The following is a 25,670-nucleotide window of genomic DNA, read 5'->3' as shown; positions in this document are numbered from 1 at the left end:
TTCAAATCGCTGGTCGAGGGGTTTTGCAAGTAGATAGTACTTGACCGAGCTTATCAGACAGTCTTCCTGCAGTATTTTAGACGAATATGTCTGAGTATGTCCTTGGTATTGGATTCAATTTCAGTCTGGCCTCATCCAGCAGACGCGACTTTCACAAAGTGGAAGTTGCAAAGCTCAAAATATTACCTCATTGGCTCGCAGACCGGCAGGTATACGCGAAGCTCGGGCACCTTCGGCTATTCTTGCTGAGGCACATAGCAGAAAGTTGCTTGCTCTCGTCTTGAGCATCAAATGTATCAATCACTTCCATCCATCAATCAAAATCTTTCGCAACATGGCCAGCACCAAAGCGAAGCCTAGCAGGCCCGTCATCAAGGCTGACACGACTTTCAAAAGTCCACTGATGTTTGTGTCTCTTTGTCCATGATGTATAGATGCGCAAGCAAGCTGATGCAAAACAGACCTGAGCTCAGCAAAGACAAGAGTCAAATCATCCTCGGTCTCTTGAACAAGTAAGGCATACCCTATACACTGGCGTTGACTTTGAGATCTCATGTCCCACAGTCTATTAGAACCAGTTGGAAGGCATCGGGCTGTGCATACTGTGAAATCCTCGGGTAAAAATTCCAAGAAGCGCAAGAGGACGTCTGAGAAGACACCAAGCCCGGCTGCTGAACAACGCCCTCTGGAGCCAGAAATCTTGAGACACCTGACCGTTGGTTTGAACTCGACAAGCCGCCATCTGGAGAATGAGGCTGCGTCGTCAAAACCTGGAGCACTGCCCACCACGGACAAGGAAATTCAGCAGGCAGAAGAGCAAGTGGTCGCAAAGCATCTCGCCGTTGTATTCCTTCCAAAGCCAAAGGATAATCTGGTATATGCGCATCTGCCTTTGTTGTGTTATACAGCCTCGTACGCCCAGAAGAACAAGGCACAGTGCACGCGTCTGGTTCTTTTGGATCCCTCGTGTGAACGTACTATTGCAGCAGCAATGGGCCTCCCTCGGGCTGGGGTGATCGGAGTCTTTGACAATGCGCCAGGCGCTGCACCTCTGTTGGAGTATGTACGGGACAACGTAGATCCTGTCCAAGTTCCTTGGTTGAACAAAGCGCTTTCTGGTCAGTGGATGGGCATCAATGTCGAAACCCATGTACCTGGTCAAGTTTGAAAGTCCTCTGCATGCGCATAGACTTGGATGACCATCAGGACAGCCTCAAAGCCACTGTGATCGAAGTTGAAACATGAATACAAGACAGGGAAAAGTCAAGAGGGCACCACCCATCACAAGGCTCGGGCTACTCAGAGAGCTCACTTACCATGCAAAGGATCGCGTCGGGTCAACGGACGCACAGCACGCTTCAAGTGTGGCAGTTCCTTTGCGTGTCTCTGATGGTCTGACTGAGGCATGTCAGCATTTCTTCCAAGGTGGCTGTCTTCGAGAGGCGATTTGATGCGGTAGAGATAGACAAGAAGAGACAGAACGTCGGTCTGTCCAAGCTGGTGCAAGGGGCTCTCCTTACCTGGTCGATCCGAACCATCGTGAATGAGCTTCAATAGCCTTGACCAAGGTCACGAAGGCGCCATGCGGTCCTAGCTTCTTGCAATACCACACATCACACCTATCACTTCGCACACATCGCTTTGTCTCAACGCATCCTAGGATAACAGACGAATACACCATGGCAGCCTATGTTCAAGTCGATCTTAGCGCCTTCCCTAGCGACGGAAGCGCTATGAACTGGCCCTCCGGCGATCGCTATACCCTGGGCAGCGAGAGAGATGAGATTCGCTGGCTAGACAAGATCAGCTACGCTAAGAATTGGGATCGTGCCCCTGGTATGTACAGTCACTAATGCTAGCTAATGGCCATTACCTCTAGTGTCGATCTCTCGGCTTACAACTTGCGCAGGAGATCCTCTAATCACATACACCGAGCTGCCTCATGGCTACCGTGTCATCGCGCAGACACGCGACAACACCAACAACAGAGCTAGAGATTATCTGCTCTATGGCCACCCTAACGGCCACTTCGACCTAGCTCATAAGGCTTCTGTGCACTTTAAGCACATATGGCTAGGCAATCTGGCCAACTGCACCTGCACTAGGTGTAATGTGCGTGCCCCAGCCGTACGCAAGATGCCATTCTGGCAGTTGAGATTGTAAAACAAGGTATGTTAGACCGTATGTCTCTGAGTACAACATAGCTAATTATGTACGCTAGCAGCGCCCAACTACGACGACACAGCTATGGCTATTATGCCTATAGCCTACGATTAGGCATCAAACCTATAGCTACTTAAGCAATGATGAATTCCTTCTCTCCTTTCCCCACCTCCCTGCGTAGAGAGTTCCTACAAATGTCACTATGAAAATGCACGATACTGTCTGCAAAACACGAGATGTCCATTGAGAATTCACACCGCGTATAGCTCTCTCTGGATGCATCTACAATCTCGAGACATTCATGCATTTTTATAGTCAGAATTGTTGCTACAAGCCGATGTGAGAGTATGAGTCTGTCTTCAAGTTCGTGTGCTCCCATAATGGCATACCTGCATGTTCGCATGCTATCCAAATGCACAATCCTTCTGGGATTCGAGTAGTGTCAAATGAGAGACCTGTTACTGCATGGCTCTCTTTGGATACGTCTCTGATTCTGATCCGTTCGTGCATTTTTACAAGCGGAATACTTGCTTCGAGCGGGTGTAAGATGAATTGATCTCAGCATATTGTGAGGTAGCCCGGTGATGTTGTGGATGGATTGAGGTTCAAAGTCTCCCACACCTACTGTCGCTGACTGCTGACCTATCAAAATGCACGATACAGTTCTGTGTGATGAGCGTTTCCACAGAAACCAGGCCGACTAACAGTCTTTCTCTGGACGTTGCTTTATTTCTAGAAAGAATTGTGCATTTTTATAGTTGCAGAAGAGGAAGTCACTTGTGCTGGAGATGAAGCGAAAGTCAAAATGTGGGGAAATGGCAATGAGCTTTGACCATGATTGGCGGGACTCTCGAAGTGGACGGCGCTCTCATGCGACAGTTCAACTGGACAAGTGGTGAAAGATAATATTTCTCTCACGACACGACATACAGCGACAATGGCAGCAACATTAGCCTCGCTGCTGGGTCAGGCCTCCATCACCGACCATGATCAAGTCCTCAGCGCATGCGAAACCACCCTCGCCAAATCCAAGAACGACCTCCAAGCGCTACAAGTCAAGATTGTCGCTCTTTTGAACTTGGACCGCTTTCAAGATGCCATTGCTACTGTTGAGGCTGGTGGGGAGGAGATCAAGCAAAAGGCGCGACTGGAGTATGCGTATGCGCTGTACAAGAACGGTCAACCCGCAAAGGCTGCAGAAGTCGCAAGACAGGACAGCAACGAGTCGGACAGAGGATTGAGACATGTCGAAGCCCAGGCTGTATGTTGCAAGGCTTACAAATGGTGGAAAGAGAGGGCGCAACTAACATACACACAGAGTTACAGACACCAGGACTTTGAACGGGCAGCCGAGCTATACCGCAAGCTTTCGACACAAAGAGGATCCGTCGATAATGAAGACATGGATCTGCGCATCAACACAGGCGCCACATATGCACAACTGGAGTGGGCTGGTCGTGCATCTGCAGACGCGCCGCAGAAGCCTTCAAGAGAAGACATGGAAGCCTTCGAGACTGCCTACAATGCTGCTTGCCAAAGCATTGCGCGTGATGAGCTGGGACAGGCTGAGGTTCTGTTGAGAAGAGCAAAGGAATTGTGCGAGGCTTCTGAGATGGACCAGGAAGAGAAGGACGCCGAGATTGTGCCCATTTCCATTCAGCAGCTCTACGTCTTGATCCGTCAGGGCAGGCTAGACGATGCACAGGCTCTTGCTGCCACCATCGACTCCAAAGAGTATGCGCTTTGCACCCTCAAGCCCATGACCAAGGGACTAACTCGTTCCGCAGTGTCCACGCCTTCCACGACTCGTCCACTCAGTTCATCGCTCAGACAAACACAGCTGCCACTTCGACAGAAACCACAAACCCCTACCTCACCCACCGCACTCTGTACAAGACTCCCTCAACCATCCTCCCCGACAAGCCATTCACCTACCAAAGCGCTGCCATCCAAAGAAACAACTACACTCTCGACCTCCTTGCCCGTAAATACGACGGCATCATCAGATCAACCACATCTCTCGCTCAAACACCCACCCTCGACTCTGCCACCGTATCTCTATCTGCCTTTGGTGCCGCCGCCCACGCTCGCAACCAAGCTGGAAAGGAAGCCCTGAAGTCTGTCCTGCCAGTCTTGGAACGCAGACCTAACGACATTGGTCTGCTTCTTGTGTGCATGCAACTCTACATCCACGCCTCCAACCCCGCCGCCGCAATTTCCCTGCTCGAAAACTTCTTTGCTCGTTTGTCTTCATCTTCAGAAGCTTCCGCACAAGATGTGCGTTATGCTCCTGGTTTGATCGGTGTTTTGGTATCTCTTTACACCTCTCGCGGTCAGCAAAGCCATGCTCGTTCAGAGTTGGCAAAGGCAGCAAGATACTGGCGTCAACATTCCAACCCACCCATCTCGTCACGAGCACTGGGCCATTTGTACAAATCTGCTGGTGCCGCATTGCTCGAGAGCTCTGTACCCGCGGACCAGCAACTCGCCGCTGAGCTGTTTACTTTCTTGCACGAGAAGGATTCTTCCGACCGTTACGCGTCCGCCGGTCTTGTCGCCGCTCTCGCACGCGCAAACCCTTCAGCCATCGATGCTGAAAAGCTATCAGCTCTGACACCGCTAGACCGTCTGGTCAGTGGCATCGACATCTCCGCCCTCGAATTCGCCGGTGTAGCAAAATCTACCCCTATCACCGCTACCACCTCCCAAAAGCGCTCAGCACCTTCTGATTCCGTACCAGCCACAAAACCCAAATCCAAGAAACTGAAAAAGAGCAAAACACCCAAAGACTTTGATCCCGCCAAGAAATTGGATCCAGAGAGATGGCTTCCTATCAAAGATAGAAGCTCTTACAGACCTAAAGGCAAGAAAGCGAAGGCTAGACAGGCTATGTTTATGCAAGGAGGAGCTGTTGCTGAAGATAGTGGCGCAGGCAGTGGGGCTAGTACGCCTGCTGCTCAGGTTGTGGAGGGCAAGAGTACGAACAAGAAGAGTAAGAAGAAGGGGAAGGGTGGGAAGTGGTAGATTCTGCTTGAGTAAACGGTGGAGAGAGGGAAGATAAGGAAGGCATAGATGCCGGATTTGTGTATAAAATCGAAAAGTCAAGTTATGTATGTCAATGAATGATCTTGCCCAACATGTTCTGTTTCTTTGTGTTCATCTGTCACTCTCTGGTCTACCACTTCCCATCAGTCATCTTGCTGATGAAGTGTGGTTTTCTCTCAAGTCAATGCAACCCTGCTTCTCTCTCCTCACCTTCTCTAAGGCATCTGGACACACTTTTCAGCAGCAGCAACAGAGCACAATCAAGCCTCTTTCTCTTCCAGTCGAGACAGTGGCAAAGAGGTGACTCTGCAGAGAAAAGACTGATCCTTCAAGTATTCATGCAAGACGAAGAACAGCACATCAAGGCAGAATTTTGTAAAATGGTTGTCTCTCAAAGGAACAGATGTGCAAACGTGCCGTGGCTCGAGCTCTTAAGAAGGATTATGACCGATGCTTGTCAGACAGCCGTCCACATGGAGCTGAGATGACAAAGGAACCTGTGTTTGTGTGACTCTCTGCTTTGTGGTCTCTAAGCCTCGAGGCTGTGGGTTGCGAATGAGATGAGTCGAAGATATCGAAAGAGATCTCATACCTCTTGTGTAGCATATCTGGTCGTGAAGAGGAAAGACGTGGAAGCAAGGCGGACAGAAGAGATGATTGTTTTGAACAAGAAAAAATGCTTCCATGGTATTTGAGATGGTTGGGGTTTAAAAGAAATCAAAGAGCCAATGTTTTCACACCACTCTTTTGCTATGCATCCTCCCTCCCTTTTGACTCCCCTTCTTAAAAAATTACACAACACCTTTTCCCTCAGTAAAGACCTCACTCTACAAGCAGAACATGCTTAGTTCTTCTCGTAGTAGTAGTTCTCCTCGGGGATACGGCCACGAAGGTACTCGGGCTCAGAGCCACGGACGTAGATGTCCTCGAACAGAATCTTGGGGGTGGCGTCGGGGGCGGGCATGGCCTCGGCCTCCTTGACCTCGGCGTCGACGCTGTCGCGTGCTTGCTTGTCGATGCTCTTGAGCTCCTGCTCGGTGGCGACCTCCCAGTCAAGGATCTTTTGCTTGAGGCCGGCGATGGGGTCTTGGGTGCTGCGCATGCGCTGGATCTCCTCACGGGTCTGTGTTTGGCGTGTTAGTAAGAAGGGACAAAAAGGTGGAGTTGAAGAGGAAGAAACTCACTCTGTAGGTGGTACCGGGGTCGGACATGGAGTGACCTCCGTATCTGTAGGTGACGAATTCGTAGACGAGAGGACCCTTGCCCTCGGCGGCCCACTGCTTGCCGAATGCCATGGCCTGCTTGCAGGCAAGGACGTCCATACCGTTGATCTTGAGACCGGGGATGTACTGACCACGCTTGTAGTACTCGGTGATGGCAGACGAGCGGTTGGCAGCGGTACCCATACCGTACTTGTTGTCTGAAGAATGGAAAGTTAGTGATCTGTGGTCGCGAATGCGTCTTTCAATGCTGTAACTCACTCTCGCAAGCAAAGATGACGGGAAGGTTCCACAGCTTGGCCATGTTGTAGGCCTCGAAGACCTGACCCTGGTTGGAAGCACCGTCACCGTAGAGGGCGATGGAAACGTTCTTCTTGCCCTGGTAGTGGTCGGCGAAGGCAAGACCAGCACCAACGGGGACCTGAGCACCGACGATGCCGTTACCGCCGTAGAAGCCCTTGGTGAACATGTGCATGGAACCACCCTTTCCGTAGGCGATACCCTCTCTTCTGCCGAGCAGCTCACCGATGATGGACTTGACCGAGGCGCCGCGCATCATGGCGAAACCGTGGCAGCGATAGGCGGTGATGACAGAGTCCTCCTTGGTGATACCGTGCTCGATACCGACGGCAACGGCCTCCTGACCGGTCGACAAGTGGCAGAAACCGCGGATCTTCTTCTCCTTGTACAGTCTGTCGGCAGCCATCTCCATGCGGCGCGAGGCGACCATGTCGTAGTACATTTGCTTCAGCTCCTTCTTGGTGGTCTGGAGGGTGAATGAAGGAGGGTCGAGCTCGTAGGTCTCGAAGCTCTCGTCGGACAGCTTGACCTCGAAAGGCTTGTCATCCTCCTGTAATATGCGGTCAGTCGTCTGGCCAATTGGTTCTTCTGATTGCAGGAGTTGCATACGCTGGGGACATCAGCCTTCTCGGCGTGAGCGCTGGCGGCGTCGGTGGTGACGGTTCTCAGCACTTGAGGAGCGACACGAGTGGGCTGGAAGGCAGCACGTCTGACCGACGAGGTGACAGACCTCGGCGCAAATCTGGACAGCATGACTGGAGGGTTGTGAGGAGAAGAGGGTCGAGAGGGAGAGTGAGCGGACAACTTCTGGTCAAGTCGTCTGTTGGGACTTGAGCTGCAACAATCCACGAAGTTTCTACGGACTCCGATTTCTTGCCGCCGAGACTTGTTACAGACCAGTCCGTATCTCTCCTATTCGGGAGCCTGCCGAGCATTTACTTCCGCACCTTCTTTATCGCGTAAAGACATCTTACAGCACTTTAATCCATAGAATCGCTGCAGCCGTGGCAAATGTATCGTCTCCTCAATCACTGACATACAAATCGCTATAGCTGCATCAATTCGTATGATCGTAACTGGGTGCATCTCATCTGGGACATTAGTTGGCGCTCCGTAAGAAACTCGGGACGTTTGCTATCAGCAATCCTGCACTTCGGGCCGGATCCTGCAGCCAAGCTTCAATCCCGATAAACATTCTACTGCTCACCCCTTCTCATGTCGTCAAATCTGGTATAAGCAAACGCATATTGAATCTCTGTCAATTCACTTCACTTCCATACTGCTCCTGAGTATCATAGCAAAAACCGTATATCTCTGCCGTCTAGAAAACGCATAGATATGTCGTGGTGACTTCTTGCCACTCACGCGCCCTGTTCCAAGACTTGTGTTCGCGCTTTCTCCATCCGGGATTATATCCTGCTTCATGGTGGTCCGAGGCATCGACAATAGCGAGGCTCCTTATGCATTCATCTAGAAGCTGGTCGAGTCGTTTCAGCGTTTCTTCATCTGACAAACGCAATTGTCCGCGGTTGTTGGCAGGATTATGCTTTCGATTATGCTCTTGTACGTAAAAAGATGGCTTCCATGAAAGCTGTGCTGCACAATCCGAGGGGACAGCGAGAAGACTTCAGGTCGCAGAGAGATTTCAAATGTCGCACTCTAGCAGCTCAATCCAGAGCTGCCGACGTATTGATCGTGGACAATTGTTCGAATGCGCCAAAGTTGACATTTTTTCTGTTCCTGTTATACAGGCCTTTCTGACAATCCGTATCCTCATATTCGTCTTTCCCTGATATTGTTCGAGCAGTGGTGTTCTTTTTGTTCAGGATCTTCCTCCCTTGATGACGCCGTCAGAACTCAAGATTCCGAAGAGTTGGCTGGTCAGATGTACCGAGTACTGGATAAGATCGTGCGGGATGGCAGTTTTGTCCGAACCTGCCATCCTAAAACCAGGAAATACTTCTCGAGAAGGCACGAATGATGCAAGTGCTTTCTGTTCCAGTCTCGTCGTTTCTCATCCAAGCCTCAATGCACACTCTCTGACCAACTCACGAACTCTCTGTTCGTTTGGCAGATATAACACCGCAACTTTCAACAACTGCCTCGCCTCATACTTGTCATCCATCTCTTTGAACGCCAAAGCAGTTCTGTAGTAGATCTTTCCCATCTCAGGTCCAGCGATCCATCCATTGGCAGCCTCTTCATCAGGTTCCAAATTCTCCCTTCCTCCTCTCATGATATTGATCGTGCGCATGCCAATATGCACCACCGTCTCGAGGTCTCGAAGTTTGTGGTACGCAAGTAATGTATTAGCCACAAGCCTTACTCGCAACACAACAGACACCATACTGCCATGCTGGCCCTCAAACGGCGGACTAGTAAGAAAAGTCTCAAAGTATCTTTCACCATGAATTTCGCGAGATCTGCCGTTTACGACGATGAACATCGCCTCCCAGGCTTTACGGTAGTGTTCCAGTGCTTCGAGGGGTTGGTTTGCCATCAAGGCTACGTTTCCTGCGTCTTTGTGTTCGGTGGCGAGGATGAGGCGTTCGAGAGGTGAGCCCAGTGGTATAGCCATCAATCTCTTGAATTCGGCAACAACAGCCTCGTCGGGTTTAGGGACACCTGTAACATTCACCCGCAACAAATTCTTGATCCTGCCGAAAGGATATAGAAGCCTCTCTTGCAATGCCTTGAGCACTTTTTTCTCTGCAGGTATACTATCACCGTCCAAGGGCGTGCTAGATGAAGGATTCCGCAACTCGAGTGTCAGCGCCAGGTGCCCATTCAAGTCTGGATAGTCGGCTGCCGAATAGAACCAAGTCTCGCAGAACTTCGGCAGGTCGTCGATGTGTATGATGAATGTATCTTGTTCTTCTGCTGCCGTCAAGGGAAACGCTATCGCCACGGACAAGCCATGCTGGGAAAAGTCGTCCGCGCAAGCCTCCGAGGCAACAATAGGCACGCCATGGTCGGCAACCTGATACCTAGACTCAGGAAACGGCGTGGAGATTTTGATGAATGTGTTTTGTTCGAGGAAGATACGGCGGGCTTCGTGGTAGATTTGACGATTCACACAGAAGAGGTTGTTGTGCGAGTATGTGTATGTTGTGAGGCCGTCACAAGTGGTGCGTCGGTTGGCCTCGGGTTCGAAGAGGTGGGTGTAGATGTTATCGCGAATCTCGCGTGGAAGCTCTAGTAGATTCATGTTCAGTAACAACAGGGTGGCTCTGTCTGGTAACAACTAGAGAGACGGAAAGGAACGATAGAGATGGTGGATCACTTGACTGTCTTGGATTGCTTCGGTAGTCGTCATTGTACATCTTAAACGTGCCGAGGTGTTTCAGAATTTACGAGCATGCAGGGCAACCCTGCTTGAAACAACTTCCATTTCTGGTCCTTCCTGTAGATTCAAGTCTTGCTCCGAGTACAGCTAGAAGTAGAATTTAGACTATGGAAAGGCACAATTGTTTTGGGGAGCACATGTATGCCTATACAAAGTCGATAACCTATTGCCTCTCTGTGGGGACTATCTTCTTTGTGATTGCTATCATGCATTTCTATAGCTACACGCGTTACATGCTCTAGTACACGGGGAGGGTACCAGCGATATGCAATTAAATTCCATACCACAGTCTGTCTTCGAACATCATCAGGCGATGTGCAATGTTAGCCAGTCGTCTGCTTGATTCTACCATACCAGCTTCCAAGTGTTACTCCGAGCTCCTTGCATCGCAGGTCGATCTTTTTTTTTCTTCAACCACCCATATATCAATATTGGATCTCGGACGAGACAGACACAGAGAAGTAAGGTAGCAAACGATATATTCTTTTTCAAGCCTATACACAGAGAGACTACCCATGAAAGATCACATAACTTTCGTACAACAAAGCTTCCGCAAAAACTACAAAGGTATCATTACAATATTAAACACAAGGATGTTTTGCTTTTGCTTCGAAGGAAGCAACAAGAGCTCAGTACATCAAGCCCTTTACAGAGCAAGAGCACCAAGGGCCAAAAGACCGTAGGGAATGGCGGAGGCCATGGCACCACCGGTGGAGGTGGGAGCAGCAGAGGTGGAGCTGCTGGCCTTGGAGGCCGACGAGGCAGCCGAGCTCATTGACTTGGAGGCGCTCGAGGAAGCGGAGGAAGCAGAGCTTGAGGCCGACGAGGCAGCCGAGCTCATCGACTTGGAAGCGCTGGAAGCAGCGGACGAAGCAGAGCTTGAGGCCGATGACATAGAGGCAGAGGCGGAGCTGCTGGCCTTGGAGGCGGAGGAGTTGGCGCTCGAGACGCCCGAGGAAGCGGCCGATGAGGCAGATGCCGACTGGCTGATGTACGAAGTCGACGAGGCGACGGTGTTTGTGCTGTCAATGACGAACTGGGAGCTGTAGTTGACCTTGGAGCTATCCTGATCGTCGACGATCTCGAGGGCGTAGTCGGAGCCGCGAGTGATGTCGCTAGGGACGGACCAGGTGTAGCTACCCGAGTTGGCGATGCCCTCTGCAAGTCGTATCAGCATCTGGTTTGCTATTGTACATCGGGGGCCTTGGAGAACTTACGAGCGATGTAGACTCCAGGGGTCAAGTTGTTGTTGGCGCCGGAGCGCAGAATGAGCGATACAGTGCCACCAGTGGAAGGGTCCCACTTGATGTCGTATGACTTTCCAGCAGTGATGCCAGTCCAGTCAGAGTTGGTGAAGCCATTGGGATCGGCGGCAAGTGCCAACAGAGGAGAGGCCAACAGGGCAACGAGGGTCTGAGTAGAGAAACGCATTTTGTTGTGTGATGTGATTGTTCTTTGGAAAGAGTGGTTAGATGTTCAAAGAGTGGTATGCAAGCAGGAGTGGATTTTGTTGCAAGAAGAAGGTGAAGAGGGAAAAGACCAGGGCACGGTGGGACCTGCCTTTATTCTATTAAGATGACGGTGGTCCGCCATCTCGTAGAGTCCAGAAGCTAATAGGGAGGCAGCAGGGCATAGGCAGGCGAACAACCCACACCTCTAAACATGGCGCCGTTTGACACAACGACGGCGCGCGGAGGCTTCCAAAAAGTCTCCCTTCCCGCGCTAGTCGAGCTTGTCCAGCTTACCTTCTGTAGTTTTTGTTTGTCCCTTTTTCCCTTTTCTGGATGTTAATCCACATAGTGGTGGCTCGGTTGCCACGGTGGTTGTCAAAACTCAATACCATCTGGACACGCCTCGCCACGCCTGAAGACATGGTAAGGTAACATCCACTGTTTGCGCGGAAGAGAAATAGCCGCATCAGGTCAGCAAACAGGATGGCAAGCGAGATTTCGCCCAGCCAAACTCGATCATGGGCGGAAATTATGCAATTGATCTGATGCTCGATGACTCTGGGCAGGCTCTCTGGGGAAAGCAAAACGATCGCCCAGTCGCCGCTGCTCGGCGCTGGGTCTAAACCGTTGCAAGCGCGTTTGGGACAAGGACAAAAAGACCCCTGGTTGCTTAGCATGACATCGGTCTGCTCAAACGTGCAGTACCTCTTTACTACCACCAACGTGCCTCTTTCATGGTACAACAAGTCATCTTACAAGCTGCATGTACTTCAGCTCGAGCAGCTCATCACATCCAATTCGAGGAGCTGTTCGGCGACATGCAGCAGGGAAAAGGCGAACTGATTCGTGGGCTGCCTCGAGCCAGACAGATCTGGGCAAAGAAGAGAAACGCTTTGACCTTCGGTCCGGCTGCTGCAGGAACAAGGCCTAAAATAGAGTGCTGCGGCAATTTACTTCCGCTCATTCGCACAAGCGCGGAAACAAGAGTGTTCACGTGCTGCGCTCCATGCAGGAGGTTCTGAATCCTTCGATGATGATGGCCAGCAAGTGCGTGAAGGATTGAGAGATTGCTTCATAAGGATGGCTGCGCCTCCGGTGGCCACGGTCACGAGTCAACCGTAGAGTCATTGCTGATCTTATAGGTCTCGAATCCAGAGCATTTTTCCGAAGTTGAGAAGGTAAGGTAGCGCACAGAAAACGAATTCAAAAGATGTAGGCATTAGACATTTGTACGTAAGGCATTTCTCTTGACCACATTTCCATACCCTTGTCAGCACAGTAGCAGAAACAACAAGGTCCAAAGTGCGATCACTGTAAGAAGAAGACTGCAGCGACACCGACCAGCGCGAAGACAGGAGTGCTGGCTTGACCCATGGTTGCCGCGGCGCCGGTACTTGAAGCGCTTGCTGATGTTGAGGCCGATGAGCCACGAGCTGATGTTCCCGAGCTCGAAGTTACAACTGAGGTAACGGTGCTTCTTGATCCACCTGAAGATGAGGAAGCAGACAGAGTCGGCGAGACAATGGTCGTGTTACGAACAATGGGCGAACCAGTTCCAATGCTAGGCACGATAGCGACGGTAGTAGTGTTGGTAGGCGGAGTAGGAGGCGAGGTCTGGATGGATACAATCGCAGTCAGGTTGATCAACGACGAGTTGTAGCTTGCGATAACAGACTCGATGCTCGAGACGGCGGAGGCTGTCAAGGACGATGCGGCTGCTTGAGACGACGAGCTTGCTGACTTGGCCGAAGACACAGCGGCGGGGTTACCACCAATGAGGGTGATCGTTCCAGAGTAGTTGATCTCATAGCCTTGGGTAATCTGGAGAGCGTAGTCGCTGGCATTGTCAAGTGACCTGTCAGGGATCCAAGTGTAGCTACCATTCAGAGCATTGTCTTTATAATGGTCAGCACAATGGTTTGGACTCGGATTATGAGTTTTGAACTTACTGGTCAGGGTCGAGACATCCTGCAGATTAGAAGGGTTGCCCTTTCTCAGCATGATAGTTGCAGGCTATTCTTCATCAGCATACTGCTCAAAGGTCACAATGTCGCCTTTCTTACCTGGGTCAGGTTTTGTGTTGTGTACTGGATCGTGACTGATTGACCTGCGGTGACTTCGGTAGGTGTCCTTGTGAATGCTAAGCGTGGAGCCTGAGCAACGACCAGGCTCGCAAGTGCAATCGCACCAACGAGGGTATACTTGAGGAAGTGCATGATGGTTACGAATTGTCTTCGACGAGATGAATAGGATCAAGGTCTGGATGATGAACAATAGAAAATACGCAGGCGTTGTGACAGGGTGTTGGTTCGAGGTGCAAAGAAGGTGAAGACAAACAAGCTTTGGAATTTAGATGTGATCAACTTGGAATATCAGAGAAGGAGCAGGCAGAAGCACCTACCTATATAGACAGCGTTGCGACGTTTGGCAGCACTCATCCTTATAACACCACTCGATCGACCAAGCAACGAGCCCATCACCTCACGAACTGCACTATCGGTTTTTCAACCACCTTGCATGTAGTCACGCGATCTCGAGTAGAAACTGCATGCATTGCAGCAAGGATGGGTTTTTCCTACGCCATGGCTTGGGATACGTATAGGACCCTGCAATCAAGAGCCATTCACTCGAAAGGAGCAACATCGAGTTGTACAGTTTCATGTTTCAACTAATTCTGTGTCACGTACGGGAAAGGCTACAGGGGCTGCAGGCGATTCGGAGATTGCAGAAAAGTAGAGAGATGCAGCCAAGCTCGGCTGTTCCGCCTGTCTTGCTCGTAGTGGCAAGTGACAAGTAATTCTTGGTGGATTTTCTGCAGGTCAATATACGAGATGGAGTACAACATCATCGACCGTCGGTCCCTTCTCGTGACTTGTCGAGTCTTGAGATGAGTCGCTTGACTCCGAACCAATCTTCACCTTTGTTGTTCCCCTCCAAACCACCGAGATCGTTGCCTACTTCGAAGACTGTCGCAATGCCATCAAGACCACCAACGGCGACCTTCTTGCCTTCGTTGTGCTCCCAAGCGAGCCTATTCAAGCTCTTTACACCAAACACATCGCCTTGGGTGTGGCTGGGCTGCGTGCGCGCGACAGGCACTTCGACATCGACATTGATATCAAATACCTCTAATCTTCCTGCGCCGTCAACACAACCAAAGACACCAGGCTTTGTAGGTGACCACTTGACATCGTAGATGACATCTTCGCGCATGATCTCTAGTAGAGGTCTTTCAGGTGCTCCGGAAGAAGTGCCTACTCCAGCAGTGGTAACAGCTGTGCTCGGAGGCTTGACACGCCAGATCTTGACACTCCAATCCAGAGAAGAACTGATGGCCAGATCGCCAAGATCGACCTTTCCTTTACTGGGGTGGAAGTCTAGTCCAGTAACAGGGGCGGCATGGCCAGTGTAATACACACGAGGATCGACGCCAGCCTTTGCACCCGCACGGTCGTATCTGTGGACTGGGACGATGGCTCCCTCTTCAGTACCGGCCAAGAAGTAGGTAGGATCTGCCTTGGGGAAACTGATACATGAAGGAGCAATGTCCTCTGTACGGTTACGCCCTATGGGCGAGATGAGCTCAAGATATTCCTGTGGTTTTGATAGCATGTCGAATGACCAAGCGCATGTTGTACCGTCAGTGCTAACACTGACAATGCTGCTGGCGTTTTGAGTACCGACTACTGCAACACTGTAGATAGGGTGGGCATGGCCTCCTTTTTCGCCAGCCAGAGGTGTACGTTGCACCGGTGCCCCGTCGTGCGAGCGGTGGCGGACATCCCAGAGACACACTTGGCCAGAGTATGTACCACCTAATACTAGACTGGGGTGGTAAGGTGAGAAGCGAGCAGTTAGGATATCGCTCGTTGCGGTGAAGACGTATTCGGGCTGAGACGGCATATGTGCGTTCCAGACCAGAGCCAGACCAGGAGCACTGTGCGAAGAGTTGGAAGCTTTTGTGTATGAAGCCAGTAACAACTCAGGATATTTAACAGAATAGTCAAGGTCACTGATCATGCGGCGACTTGTCCAGCGATCGTCTTGGAACTGCATCAATTCGCGCACACGACGGCCTCTGGTGGTGCGTGTTTGACCATCCTCCTCCTCATCATCCAAACCGTTCATACCGCGCATAGCATAATCAGCAAGAACATCATATTCTTCATCCAATGCTCTCTCAATGACCTTTGTGGAACGGTCGATAAAGTCCAGAAAGTCATCTGAGGCCGTGACAGCGCCCAGCTCTTCATGTGTCAAGGTGCGTGCAGGGAAGTTCTGCTTGCCGTTTGTTAAAGCGGCATCCTCGGACAGCTTAAGAGCCTGTAATTCTTCCTCGATCTCCTTGCGAATATTCTGCCTCAGCTCCTCATCCCTTTCGCGCTCTCTTCTGCTCAAGCGTTTCCTTGTCCTTGAGGGAGAATAGTTCGACTCATCATCTGAAGGCTGGCGATTTTGTTGCGGTGACCAGGGCTCACTGGTCTGTACACCCTTACTGTATGTAATGACGTCTGGTTTCGGGTCCGAAGGCTGGTTCAGGACGGTTGAGACGGCGGTGAAAGAGAGAGTCTGATTGGCAATAGGGAGAGGAGCGGGAGTTGAAGCAGCAGAGGGGCTATCGAGCGAGATGGAGTTGGGACGGCTGGCGCCAACATTGGCAGAGGTGGTAGGTGAGTCCTGATCGCGAGGAGTAGAACGGCCAGGGCGGTCGACGAGAGTGGAGATGAGCTGATCGAGGTCTGCGCGGCTGTTAGCACGCGAGGGCGAGGGAGAAATGAGCTAGTGGTGTCAGTGGTGGACGTACCTTGATGTGCCCTTCTTCAACGTACCTCTGCTGCATCTCCACTCTCGCGGGCTGAAGTGAACTCCTTTTGGCGCAGAGCACGCTGTCTTTTGAGTTCAGCGAGTTTGGCGCGCTTGGCTATGATCTCCTGCTTGCGAGCTTCCAGGGACGAGGATGAAGAAGACATGGTTGCGTGTATTCGTGATTAGGCGGTGAGTTGTTTATGCGTGTCAGGAGCTGTTTTGGGAATCGACATGCGAGTGCGACAGACCAGCTGAGCGCAGAACAGCTGAAGCCTGACACGGGGAGTCCAGGAAAGCGAGTAGACGCAGAAGCGAGCGTGTGTTCAATTGAATGATGAATGTTTGTGATTGTTGTTGCAAGCGGCTATGGACTTCTAGTTCGTATGCGATCGGGAGACGGAAGAAACCGCTTGGCTGGCCGCCATGAGCGAACGTCGGCCAGCTTTGAGCACCAGCAGCGACAGCATCCAAGCAAGACACTCAATTGCCCGTGCCCTGCCTGTCACCTCCGTCGTCCCGGTCTTTAGCAGCCTTTTCTTGACCTCGTCTACCTCACATCAATTCGTCACAATGTCTTCGTCCGGTGTCAACGTACGCGCGCCCGTGTCCCAACTTCTTTTCCCTCTATGCTCGGCCGCTGATGGATAGTCTTACAGGTCCTCCGCTGGTCGGCCCTTGGTCTCGGTGTCGTATACGGTATCTACCACCAATCAGCCATTACTGCTGCCGACAAGCTCCGTGAGAACGCAAAGGAGTACGAGCGCAAGCAGGCTCTCATCAACCAGGCCCGTTCAGAGTACCAGAAGAAGAATGCTCCCGCATCCAAGTCTGGTGGTATGTCGCGTCCTACCGATCATCACTATCCAAACAGACGCTCACTCATCTCTCCAGTTGTTTCCGACCCCAGCGACCCCAAGTTCGATCTGGAATCTTGGCTCAAGTCGGTCCAATAGACAATTCATCTTGCATATTCTCCCCATAGACCCGGCCATATCTCCTTACCACCATCACAAGAGGAGGATGTCTGTTTTTTTTTAATTCCGACAACAAAATGCGATCTTACTTATGCCCCCGATATTCGACATGACCACCGCCCCACGTGCCATCCGATCTATCGACACACGACCCAAGCCAGAAAGAAGAAACAGTCAATCTCCAGTCGCACAACCTGCTCCGTCTTGTCAATGCCGGGATTTTGGTCACCTGTGTCGAGACATCACACCTGTGGCTTCTGAATCTTGTCTCCGTACTCCTTGTTTTCTTTCAAAGTGTATCTACTGTAAAAATAAGGCTGCGCTTCTGCCGCCTGCGTCTTTATTAGCGGGTATAGATGAAAGTTTTGATTTCTGTTGTAGTCTGACACTTGCGAAATGACAAGGTGGTGAGAAGTTGCTAAGCATCCTTAGGTCGTCCCTGCTTAATTTGAGCGCAGCTGGTTCAGAAATGTAGGATGAACCGTTGTTCATACACAGGGAAGTTACTGCCCATGCCATCAGCGGAAAGAGCAGATGCAAAGACTCGAGTATCCAGATCTTTCTTCTCGTCCAACTCATCCCATTCAATCCCATCAACCATACCTGCATACAATTCCAAGCACCTTTACCAATCTTGCTCCTGATTCATCAACACAATTGCATCACATTTCAAATTCCATCCTCACCTTCAGCATGTTTCCTTTCATCTTTCTGCAGCTGGCTTTGACTATCAGCTACACTGCTTCGAGTCCCATCCAGAGAAGAGCCCTTTCCCAAAACGACATCATCGGGCTGCAAGTCGCCAGCTTCCTCGAAAACATGGAGCTGAGTTTGTACACGAATGGCTGTCAGCACATCAGTGATGCACAATGGCTTGCTGCTGGCTTTCCATCCACCTTCCAGCATGACATATGCACTATTGCCGATGTGAGTTTGCATCAGCCCGAGCGTGCCTTAGTGTCTGACACAGTACTTTAGCAACAACAAAACCAGACAGACTACATCTCGTCGACACTCGAATCCAACGGCATCTCTGCTCCTCAAGCATGCAACTATGCACTCTCGTACGACACCCCGATAGCATTCGTTCGACTTGCCAATCAGATCACATCCATCAGTCTGGGATACTACTTGGGGAGCTTGAACGACTTCTCCCCAGAGCTTCAGACTGTGGTTGCTTCGCTGGGCTCAGTTGAAGCTCGCCATGATGCTATCGTCAGGAACGGAATGGGAGCGTCTCCCTTCCCCACCAACCTCGACGTGCCTCTGAGCTCGGTCTGGGCATACAATCTAGCGCAGAAGTACATCACTTCTTGCCCTCAGCAGTTGCCCATTGTTCTCCTGCCTCCACTCACCTTCAATGGACTGTCAGGTAGCGGTCTCAATTTCGGCTGGAGTGCCAACAATCTCTCGACTCCGACTGCCAACAACTTCTCGACACTTGTAGGAGTCACTGGTCAAGACCTTTACCTCGCCTTAATCCACGCCAACGTCAGCGATCCTGTATACCAGAGAGTGCAGACGACAAGACAAGGTCAGGGCACAGCACAACTACCGGATGGACTTAGTGGCGTCGTTTACGCTGCTTTGACTGCCTCATCTGGTGACTTGACCTACCATGAGCTTTCAACGACTGGCACTTTGGCTGGACCTGCACAGCTCGTCCTCTCGTGATTACGCCTACATTTAAGGACTGTGCAGGGACAGTTTCTCACAGGGAGACAGTCTGAGATAGTACTTTATGGAGATGAGTAGTTGATTTTGCTCACTGCTTCGTTCGACGTGGGAAAATGAAGCCTAGGTAGCATCGTTGGAAGTTGCTGGCTTGGGCTGGGATGCATACAACAGGCAGCGTGGAAATAATGGCCTTGGCTGAAAGTAGGCATCAATCATCAGATAGACAGCAGCAGTGATTAATGACAAGAGACATGTTGACCTTGTTGATAAAGTTCGGCAGCCTGGTGGCCGAGGGAAAAGTCGGTTCAGCTTGCTGTATAAGGATGCCAAGAACGGTGACGAAGGGTTTGGTCGGCTGGAAAGTTGGTTTGGCTTCTGAACAACGGCCAGAGTCGCAAAACAGCTGCTGCGCATTAGCCCCTCGACTCGGAGAAGTGTCGCTCCTCTGAATACTTCGGTCACTCTTGCATCTCCCGGACGCATATTTCTCGTCTCCATCTGATCTCGAGGCGTCCAAGAGGTTCTGCAGCGCCTCCTCCAGCACACGACTCGGCTTGCAGGACAAACAAGCTTTCTCTCCAACCCGAAGGCCACCTCGTCCAGGACAACATAGACCAACACACCCATCATGGCCTCGCTCGGTGAAGACTTGCTTGGAGTCGTCAACAAGCTCCAGGATCTTGTCTTCAACACAATCGGCAATGACTCGCTGGACTTGCCTCAGATTGTATGCACGCTACCCCAAACCTCGGTACAACAAGCTGACAGCCACAGGTCGTTGTAGGTTCCCAATCATCAGGAAAATCGTCAGTACTGGAAAACATCGTTGGTCGCGACTTTCTTCCAAGAGGCAGCGGCATTGTCACTCGTCGACCTCTGATCCTGCAACTCATCAACGTCCCCAGCAACTCCGACAGACCCGAAGGCGATGAGATTCACGTGCCACACACTCCGGCCTCTGTCGCTGGCCAAGACGAGTGGGGAGAGTTCAACCATATCCCTGGCCGCCGCTTCTACGATTTTGGTGAGGTCAAGAGAGAGATTGAGAACGAGACGGCCAGAATTGCTGGAAACAACAAGGGTATCAACCGTCAGCCCATCAACTTGAAGATCTACTCGCCCCATGTTCTTAGTCTGACTCTGGTCGATTTGCCTGGTCTCACAAAGGTCCGCTTTCTTGTGCTCTGCCTGTAGGCTTCAACTGACTCTTGAGATAGGTTCCCATTGGCGACCAACCTGGCGATATCGAGAAGCAAACCCGCAACCTGATCACCGAGTACATCGCAAAGCCCAACAGTATCATTCTCGCTGTTTCTCCCGCAAACGTCGATCTGGTCAACTCCGAGGCTCTCAAGCTTGCCCGTCATGTCGACCCTATGGGAAGACGTACCATTGGTGTCTTGACCAAGCTGGACTTGATGGATCATGGAACGAACGCCATGGACATTCTTTCTGGTCGCGTGTACCCCTTGAAGCTGGGTTTCATTGGTGTTGTCAACCGCTCTCAGCAAGATATCCAAGGCAACAAGTCGCTCTCTGATGCCCTCTCTGCCGAGAGAGACTTCTTCCGCACACACCCCGCCTACCGCAATATGGCCACCCGTTGCGGTACTCAATACCTCGCAAAGAGCCTCAACACTACCTTGATGGGTCACATCCGCGAGCGATTGCCAGACATCAAGGCTCGTTTGAATACTCTGATGGGCCAGACTCAACAAGAACTGGCCAGCTACGGAGATGTCGCCTTTGCCGGCAAGGAACACCGTGGCTCGCTTGTCTTGCAGCTTATGACCCGTTTTGCTACTTCCTTCATGTCATCTATCGACGGAACATCTTCCGAAATCTCGACCAAGGAGCTTTGCGGTGGTGCCAGGATCTACTACATCTTCAACTCTGTTTTCGGCAACTCTCTGGAGACTATCGACCCAACAACCAATCTCTCTGTTCTGGACATTCGCACTGCGATCCGTAACTCTACTGGTCCTCGTCCCAGTCTGTTCGTCCCCGAACTCGCTTTCGACCTCCTCGTGAAGCCTCAAATTAAGCTGCTCGAGGTCCCCAGTCAGCGTTGTGTTGAGTTGGTTTACGAGGAGTTGATCAAGATCTGTCACAGTTGCGGCTCATACGAATTGTCGAGATACCCTCGCCTACAAGCGAAGCTGATCGAAGTTGTTTCTGACTTGCTCAGAGAAAGACTGGGCCCTTGCTCGCACTACGTCGAGTCGCTCATCTCTATTCAGCGCGCATACATCAACACCAACCACCCTAACTTCCTCGGCGCAGCAGCTGCCATGAACTCTGTCATTAACGATAAACAAGAAAAGGAGAAGGCTCTGGCAGCCGCAGAAGAGAAGAGAAAGAAGGAAGAAAAGCGCATGAAGGCTCTCAATGGTGCTAACGGTGCTGGTGAACCTGAAGACGACCAAGAGAACGATGCTGTTGCAGGCGGCAAGTCCGCAACCCTTCCTATTCGCAGTCATCTCAGCAAGGCCAGCCGTAGCATGTCCCCCGCTGTTGGCCGCACTGGTGCGAGTGGCACAAATGGCGCAAGAGCAGGCTCGCCGCCAAGATTCGCAGGAGCTGGAGGTACTGCTAGGGACAGTTTCCTCAACTACTTCTTCGGCAAGGATGGTGGTCTGCCGCCGTCAAACGGTCTTCCTGGCAACAGCATGTCTTCCTCCAACCTTCCAGTTGGGAGCAGACACGTTAGTGCAAACATTGAGCCTAGCTTCGCGGGTAGCATTCGCAGAGGCGACACAAAACTCCCCGAGCGACCCTTGTCATCGCACATTTCCGTCCCTGGTGACTACGAGACAGAAGAGGCTGACAGTGGCTACGTAAGTCTTCCGTCTCCTTCTTCACAGAGCAAAGCTAACAATAATATACAGCCACTAGCAGACGAAGGCCCAGCGCTCACCGAGCGGGAAGCTCTCGAGACCGAATTGATTCGTCGTCTGATATCATCATACTTCAACATTGTACGAGAGACCATTGCCGATCAAGTTCCCAAAGCCGTCATGCACTTGCTCGTCAACCACTCGAAGGAAGTTGTCCAGAACAGACTGGTCAGTGAGCTTTACAAGGAGGAGCTTTTCGGAGAACTCCTGTACGAGGACGATGCCATCAAGAGCGAGCGCGAAAAGTGCGAGAAATTGCTTTCCACCTACAAGGAGGCTGCCAAGATTATCGGGGAGGTTTTGTAAGATGGAACATGTACCAAAAAATTGACGGAGGCTTTATCATGAAAGTTGTATTATTTGTGTGTTGTTTTTTAGTTTTCTCTTGGTAAAGACTTTTGGTCAAGGATGAGCATGTCTTGTCTCTTTTCTGTCTTACTCAATTCTCTACTTCTTCTTTTCTTTCCTTTTTCTGTTTCATCGTTGCTCTTTACCTCGTTTGCTTAGATGCACCGTTGTTCGTTGAAACTCTAGATAGGAGGGGAAGGGGATTTCAGGATGCCGATGGTAGTGAGGACAACCCTGTTCAGAACTTTTTGTATAACATCAAAACCTCATTTCAGCATAACATACTTGATTTGTTCTTAGATGTGCAGGGCAGATTCTGCCTTGTAGCCTTTTTACAATTGTTTTCGTTCTTCGGAAAATCGGGACGAGCGGGAGAAGAAAACTTCACAAGGCCAGACCCTTGTTTGCTTGAGAAAGCAGAGGAGCTTCCCCACATTTCTGGATATGCAGAGTGACGGACCTTCAAGGCAGAAAGAAAGTGGCAAGCGACGACATCCCATCAGGGATCTTTCGTTCTTTGAGATTCTCTGCATGCCTTGTTGCCTATTTCTAATTTGCCTCGCGCGTGTGCCGAACAAGGCGAGAGACAAATTGAGACACCGACATAGATCAATGGAGCAGCAAACATGCACCGCCAGGCAGAGACACAGAGCGGTTGGTGAGTAGGAATAGCATAGAAGAGCTGCCGGGCACGCGGCCGGTGTCCTGAATAATGATTCTTTTTCACACTCCAATTGTCTCTCCTTTCTCCACTACGATTCAAATCTTTTCGCTCCGACTTTGCCCTTAGTGATTTCCGACGACTGCTTGGCTTTCTCTTGACTTTTCACCGGGGTCTCGGGAGAGCATCTGGACTGACTGCGCTTTGGCCTTATCTTTTTGTGTCTTATCGCTCTCGTTGCTTTTCATTATCTTCCACTTTCACACTTGCTCACAACAACACTCTCCCTTGCCTTCAATTCTTACACCACCTCACTCTCAACACTTCGACTACTACACACCAACAAACAACCTTCACAATTCCTTTCTTACACTCTACCAACGGCCCACACTCGGCCGATCACATGGCACCAAGCGCAATCGAAGTCGAACAAATCAACGAGCTTGCTCACACGATCAACGATCCGCCCGTCGAACACAACCTCGAGGAACACGTTGCCTTCGGCGGAGACGACCAATGGTTCTACCACATTCCCTCTAAGCGCTTCGACCTTTCTCGTGGCTCCAAGCGCAAGCTCATCATCGACGCCGACGATGGAATTCGCAACCACCGGTATTGACGCACCGCCCTAGAGTCCTCCATCCCGTCGCCCCTCTTGGACAACAACGCTAACTCGCTGCTCTTTCAGAGGCTGTGCCATCGACCCATCTTCCACTGTTCTTGTCATAATCGACATGCAGAACTTCTTCGTACACCCCATGTATCACGACCACAGCAGTGGTATCGCCACCATTGACCCTATGCTGAAAGTCATCGACAAGTGCAAGGACCTCGGAATCCAGCGCTGCTGGCTGAACTGGGGAATCTCCGACTACGATCTCAAGGTCATGCCCGCAGCTGTCACAAGAGGTTTCAACAGAAACTTGGCGCAGGACAAGGGCCACGGCTGGCACGTTGGCTTGGGTGCCAACATCAAGGATGACAAGGGCAACACTGAGCGCTGCCTCTTCAGCGGCACCTGGAACGCCGACATCTACGAGCCTCTCAAGAAGGTCATGACACCAGAGGACGTCCGTTTCGACAAGGCCCGTATGAGTGGCATGTGGAACCCGGACTTGCCTATGAACAAGTGGCTTCGTGAGAGCGGCAAGAAGACTTTGCTCTTCGCTGGTGTCAACACCGACCAGTGCTTGCTGGGCACTGTCACCGACGCTTACAACTGGGGATGGTACGTTAGCAGTCAAGCTTCAGGCAGTATGCGCAAACCAGCTAACATGAATGGCCATAGGGACTGCATCCTCATTGGCGACTGCGCAGCCACCATGACTGGTCTTAATGCCCAGGCTGTTTGTGATTACAACATTGCGACTAACATGGGCTTCGTTACCGACAGCAAGGCCTTCCTGGAATCTGAGCTCGTCTTCGGGCCTTTGAAGTGAATGCATGGCCAGCAAGCCCGTCTCTCGCTTACGACATTTTCTTTCGCTTTTCTTTTTGTTATCGCAATGATGGTTATGGGTTTGCTGCAAGTACACATGGAAGCATCTTCGACTTCTTTTTCTGGGCGGCAGGGGGAGGAAATCAACCATTATCATCAGCACCGGCGTTTCTATCATGGGAAGCACACAGCAGGGGGTCTTTTCGTTTCAGCCTCATGTGCTTATGTATCACGAGATACCCTAGATGTTTTTGTTTTCTTTTTAGCTTTTGCTTCTGTTCACCACAGATACGATCACACACAGACAGAAAAATGCAGGGACAGATGCAGGTCATTCTGTTCACTTCAGCCAATCGGTCTTTTTCACTTGTTTGCGTATCTTTTGCATGTGATACTTGACACTCTCCGCTGCACGTACTAAGGTATGTGACGCCCATAGAAATGCATATAGTGATAGGAGATAAGATGTTATCCACTGAGATGTCACAAGCTGTCAATTTCCTCTGGACATGCATCTGCTTTTCTAAAACGATTGTGCCTTTTTATAGTCTACATTTTGCTCTTAGCTGTAGCCGGAGTACTCTCCCCTTGTGCCAAAGTCTGTAACCCCCAATTGTATCTATCGTCCTCCAACCACGCAGAGAGCAGAATATATGCTATAAAAAGGCACAATGTTTTTCAAAATGTAGCTATGTCCACAGAGAGTCTATAATAAGTCGCTTCTCAGTGGATACTATTCTGGTTGTTATTAGTACTGTGCATTTTCACAGCACATGCGTTGTACTTCAGCACAGGGGAGATATGATATTTACTTGACTCTTTGCAGTACCCTCCCTGTGTTCAAAAGTATGCCCCATCATACTCCGACCATGACACAGAGCAAGGCACACGCTATGAAAAGGCACAATCTCATTCAGAGACAAGTGCTGTCCATAGAGAGTCCATATTGGAGGACAACCATCGCTTACTGGAGCGTCGCTACTACCCAAAAAGCAAAACATCCAAACCTCGATATCAATACGAGACTACACCATGGGGGATCTTCTGTCCAATCTCCCTCTGGGATGAACTGGATCCTTCGCCTCGGGCTCGACGTTCGATAATTGACTGCAAAGAGCACCTCATTCATATGCGCGGCGATCGCTGTTTGATAAGCCTACAATAATAACAATCTGCTTAACTATCACCTTGGGCCAAGACTCCAAGTCGCAAAACACGGATAGATAAGCATGGAGCGAGGGTCAAGGCAGCAAGGGAGAACTAAGGCCAACATCGAGTCTTAGGTCTGCCCTGTTCGTCGAATCGTCTGGCCCAAAATCTCCTCGGAAGTTGCGTTTCGTGTTA

At 50.8% G+C, this 25,670-nt stretch overlaps 12 protein-coding genes across 12 annotated transcripts; 7 read left to right on the top strand and 5 right to left on the bottom strand.

The window, feature by feature from the left end:
• Positions 1–334: 334 nt before the first annotated feature.
• M437DRAFT_76053 (uncharacterized protein) lies at positions 335–1,168 on the top strand (the record flags this gene model as incomplete). The annotated part of the gene is made up of 3 exons (XM_041026544.1): positions 335–405; positions 462–512; positions 565–1,168. The coding sequence occupies 3 exons, from the start codon at positions 335–337 to the stop codon at positions 1,166–1,168; spliced, it is 726 nt and encodes a 241-aa protein (XP_040878907.1).
• Positions 1,169–1,679: 511 nt separating this feature from the next.
• M437DRAFT_85326 (uncharacterized protein) lies at positions 1,680–2,163 on the top strand (the record flags this gene model as incomplete). The annotated part of the gene is made up of 2 exons (XM_041028273.1): positions 1,680–1,836; positions 1,910–2,163. 2 exons carry the CDS (start codon positions 1,680–1,682, stop codon positions 2,161–2,163), a joined length of 411 nt encoding a protein of 136 aa, XP_040878906.1.
• A 937-nt stretch (positions 2,164–3,100) lies between these two features.
• Positions 3,101–5,187, top strand: M437DRAFT_76052 (signal recognition particle protein; the record flags this gene model as incomplete). Its single annotated transcript, XM_041026543.1, has 3 exons — positions 3,101–3,424; positions 3,482–3,897; positions 3,951–5,187. 3 exons carry the CDS (start codon positions 3,101–3,103, stop codon positions 5,185–5,187), a joined length of 1,977 nt encoding a protein of 658 aa, XP_040878905.1.
• An 865-nt stretch (positions 5,188–6,052) lies between these two features.
• Positions 6,053–7,481, bottom strand: M437DRAFT_66834 (pyruvate dehydrogenase E1, alpha subunit; the record flags this gene model as incomplete). Its single annotated transcript, XM_041024830.1, has 4 exons — positions 6,053–6,331; positions 6,393–6,628; positions 6,690–7,278; positions 7,338–7,481. The coding sequence occupies 4 exons, from the start codon at positions 7,479–7,481 to the stop codon at positions 6,053–6,055; spliced, it is 1,248 nt and encodes a 415-aa protein (XP_040878904.1).
• Positions 7,482–8,742: 1,261 nt separating this feature from the next.
• On the bottom strand, positions 8,743–9,936 carry M437DRAFT_76050 (uncharacterized protein; the record flags this gene model as incomplete). The annotated part of the gene is made up of 1 exon (XM_041026542.1): positions 8,743–9,936. One exon carries the CDS (start codon positions 9,934–9,936, stop codon positions 8,743–8,745), a length of 1,194 nt encoding a protein of 397 aa, XP_040878903.1.
• A 784-nt stretch (positions 9,937–10,720) lies between these two features.
• M437DRAFT_76049 (uncharacterized protein) lies at positions 10,721–11,505 on the bottom strand (the record flags this gene model as incomplete). The annotated part of the gene is made up of 2 exons (XM_041026541.1): positions 10,721–11,232; positions 11,292–11,505. 2 exons carry the CDS (start codon positions 11,503–11,505, stop codon positions 10,721–10,723), a joined length of 726 nt encoding a protein of 241 aa, XP_040878902.1.
• Positions 11,506–12,833: 1,328 nt separating this feature from the next.
• Positions 12,834–13,741, bottom strand: M437DRAFT_66831 (uncharacterized protein; the record flags this gene model as incomplete). Its single annotated transcript, XM_041024829.1, has 3 exons — positions 12,834–13,420; positions 13,475–13,538; positions 13,589–13,741. The coding sequence occupies 3 exons, from the start codon at positions 13,739–13,741 to the stop codon at positions 12,834–12,836; spliced, it is 804 nt and encodes a 267-aa protein (XP_040878901.1).
• Positions 13,742–14,369: 628 nt separating this feature from the next.
• On the bottom strand, positions 14,370–16,495 carry M437DRAFT_50862 (WD40 repeat-like protein; the record flags this gene model as incomplete). Its single annotated transcript, XM_041022086.1, has 2 exons — positions 14,370–16,304; positions 16,355–16,495. 2 exons carry the CDS (start codon positions 16,493–16,495, stop codon positions 14,370–14,372), a joined length of 2,076 nt encoding a protein of 691 aa, XP_040878900.1.
• Positions 16,496–16,901: 406 nt separating this feature from the next.
• On the top strand, positions 16,902–17,284 carry M437DRAFT_76046 (uncharacterized protein; the record flags this gene model as incomplete). The annotated part of the gene is made up of 3 exons (XM_041026540.1): positions 16,902–16,922; positions 16,988–17,165; positions 17,223–17,284. The coding sequence occupies 3 exons, from the start codon at positions 16,902–16,904 to the stop codon at positions 17,282–17,284; spliced, it is 261 nt and encodes an 86-aa protein (XP_040878899.1).
• Positions 17,285–17,998: 714 nt separating this feature from the next.
• On the top strand, positions 17,999–18,697 carry M437DRAFT_19144 (uncharacterized protein; the record flags this gene model as incomplete). Its single annotated transcript, XM_041018981.1, has 2 exons — positions 17,999–18,232; positions 18,284–18,697. Coding segments are annotated over 2 exons (648 nt in total), but the record flags the coding sequence as incomplete, so codon positions are not given.
• A 913-nt stretch (positions 18,698–19,610) lies between these two features.
• Positions 19,611–22,185, top strand: M437DRAFT_50489 (dynamin-1; the record flags this gene model as incomplete). Its single annotated transcript, XM_041022012.1, has 3 exons — positions 19,611–19,709; positions 19,757–20,149; positions 20,200–22,185. 3 exons carry the CDS (start codon positions 19,611–19,613, stop codon positions 22,183–22,185), a joined length of 2,478 nt encoding a protein of 825 aa, XP_040878897.1.
• A 1,106-nt stretch (positions 22,186–23,291) lies between these two features.
• M437DRAFT_66827 (isochorismatase hydrolase) lies at positions 23,292–24,327 on the top strand (the record flags this gene model as incomplete). Its single annotated transcript, XM_041024828.1, has 3 exons — positions 23,292–23,500; positions 23,577–24,116; positions 24,177–24,327. 3 exons carry the CDS (start codon positions 23,292–23,294, stop codon positions 24,325–24,327), a joined length of 900 nt encoding a protein of 299 aa, XP_040878896.1.
• Between the last annotated feature and the right edge of the window lie 1,343 nt (positions 24,328–25,670).

Source organism: Aureobasidium melanogenum (genome assembly GCF_000721775.1).
Source record: "Aureobasidium melanogenum CBS 110374 unplaced genomic scaffold scaffold_13, whole genome shotgun sequence".
Classification (NCBI taxonomy): domain Eukaryota; kingdom Fungi; phylum Ascomycota; class Dothideomycetes; order Dothideales; family Saccotheciaceae; genus Aureobasidium; species Aureobasidium melanogenum.
Note: the sequence above shows the minus strand (reverse complement) of the source record. Positions and strands in the feature narration are given on the sequence as shown.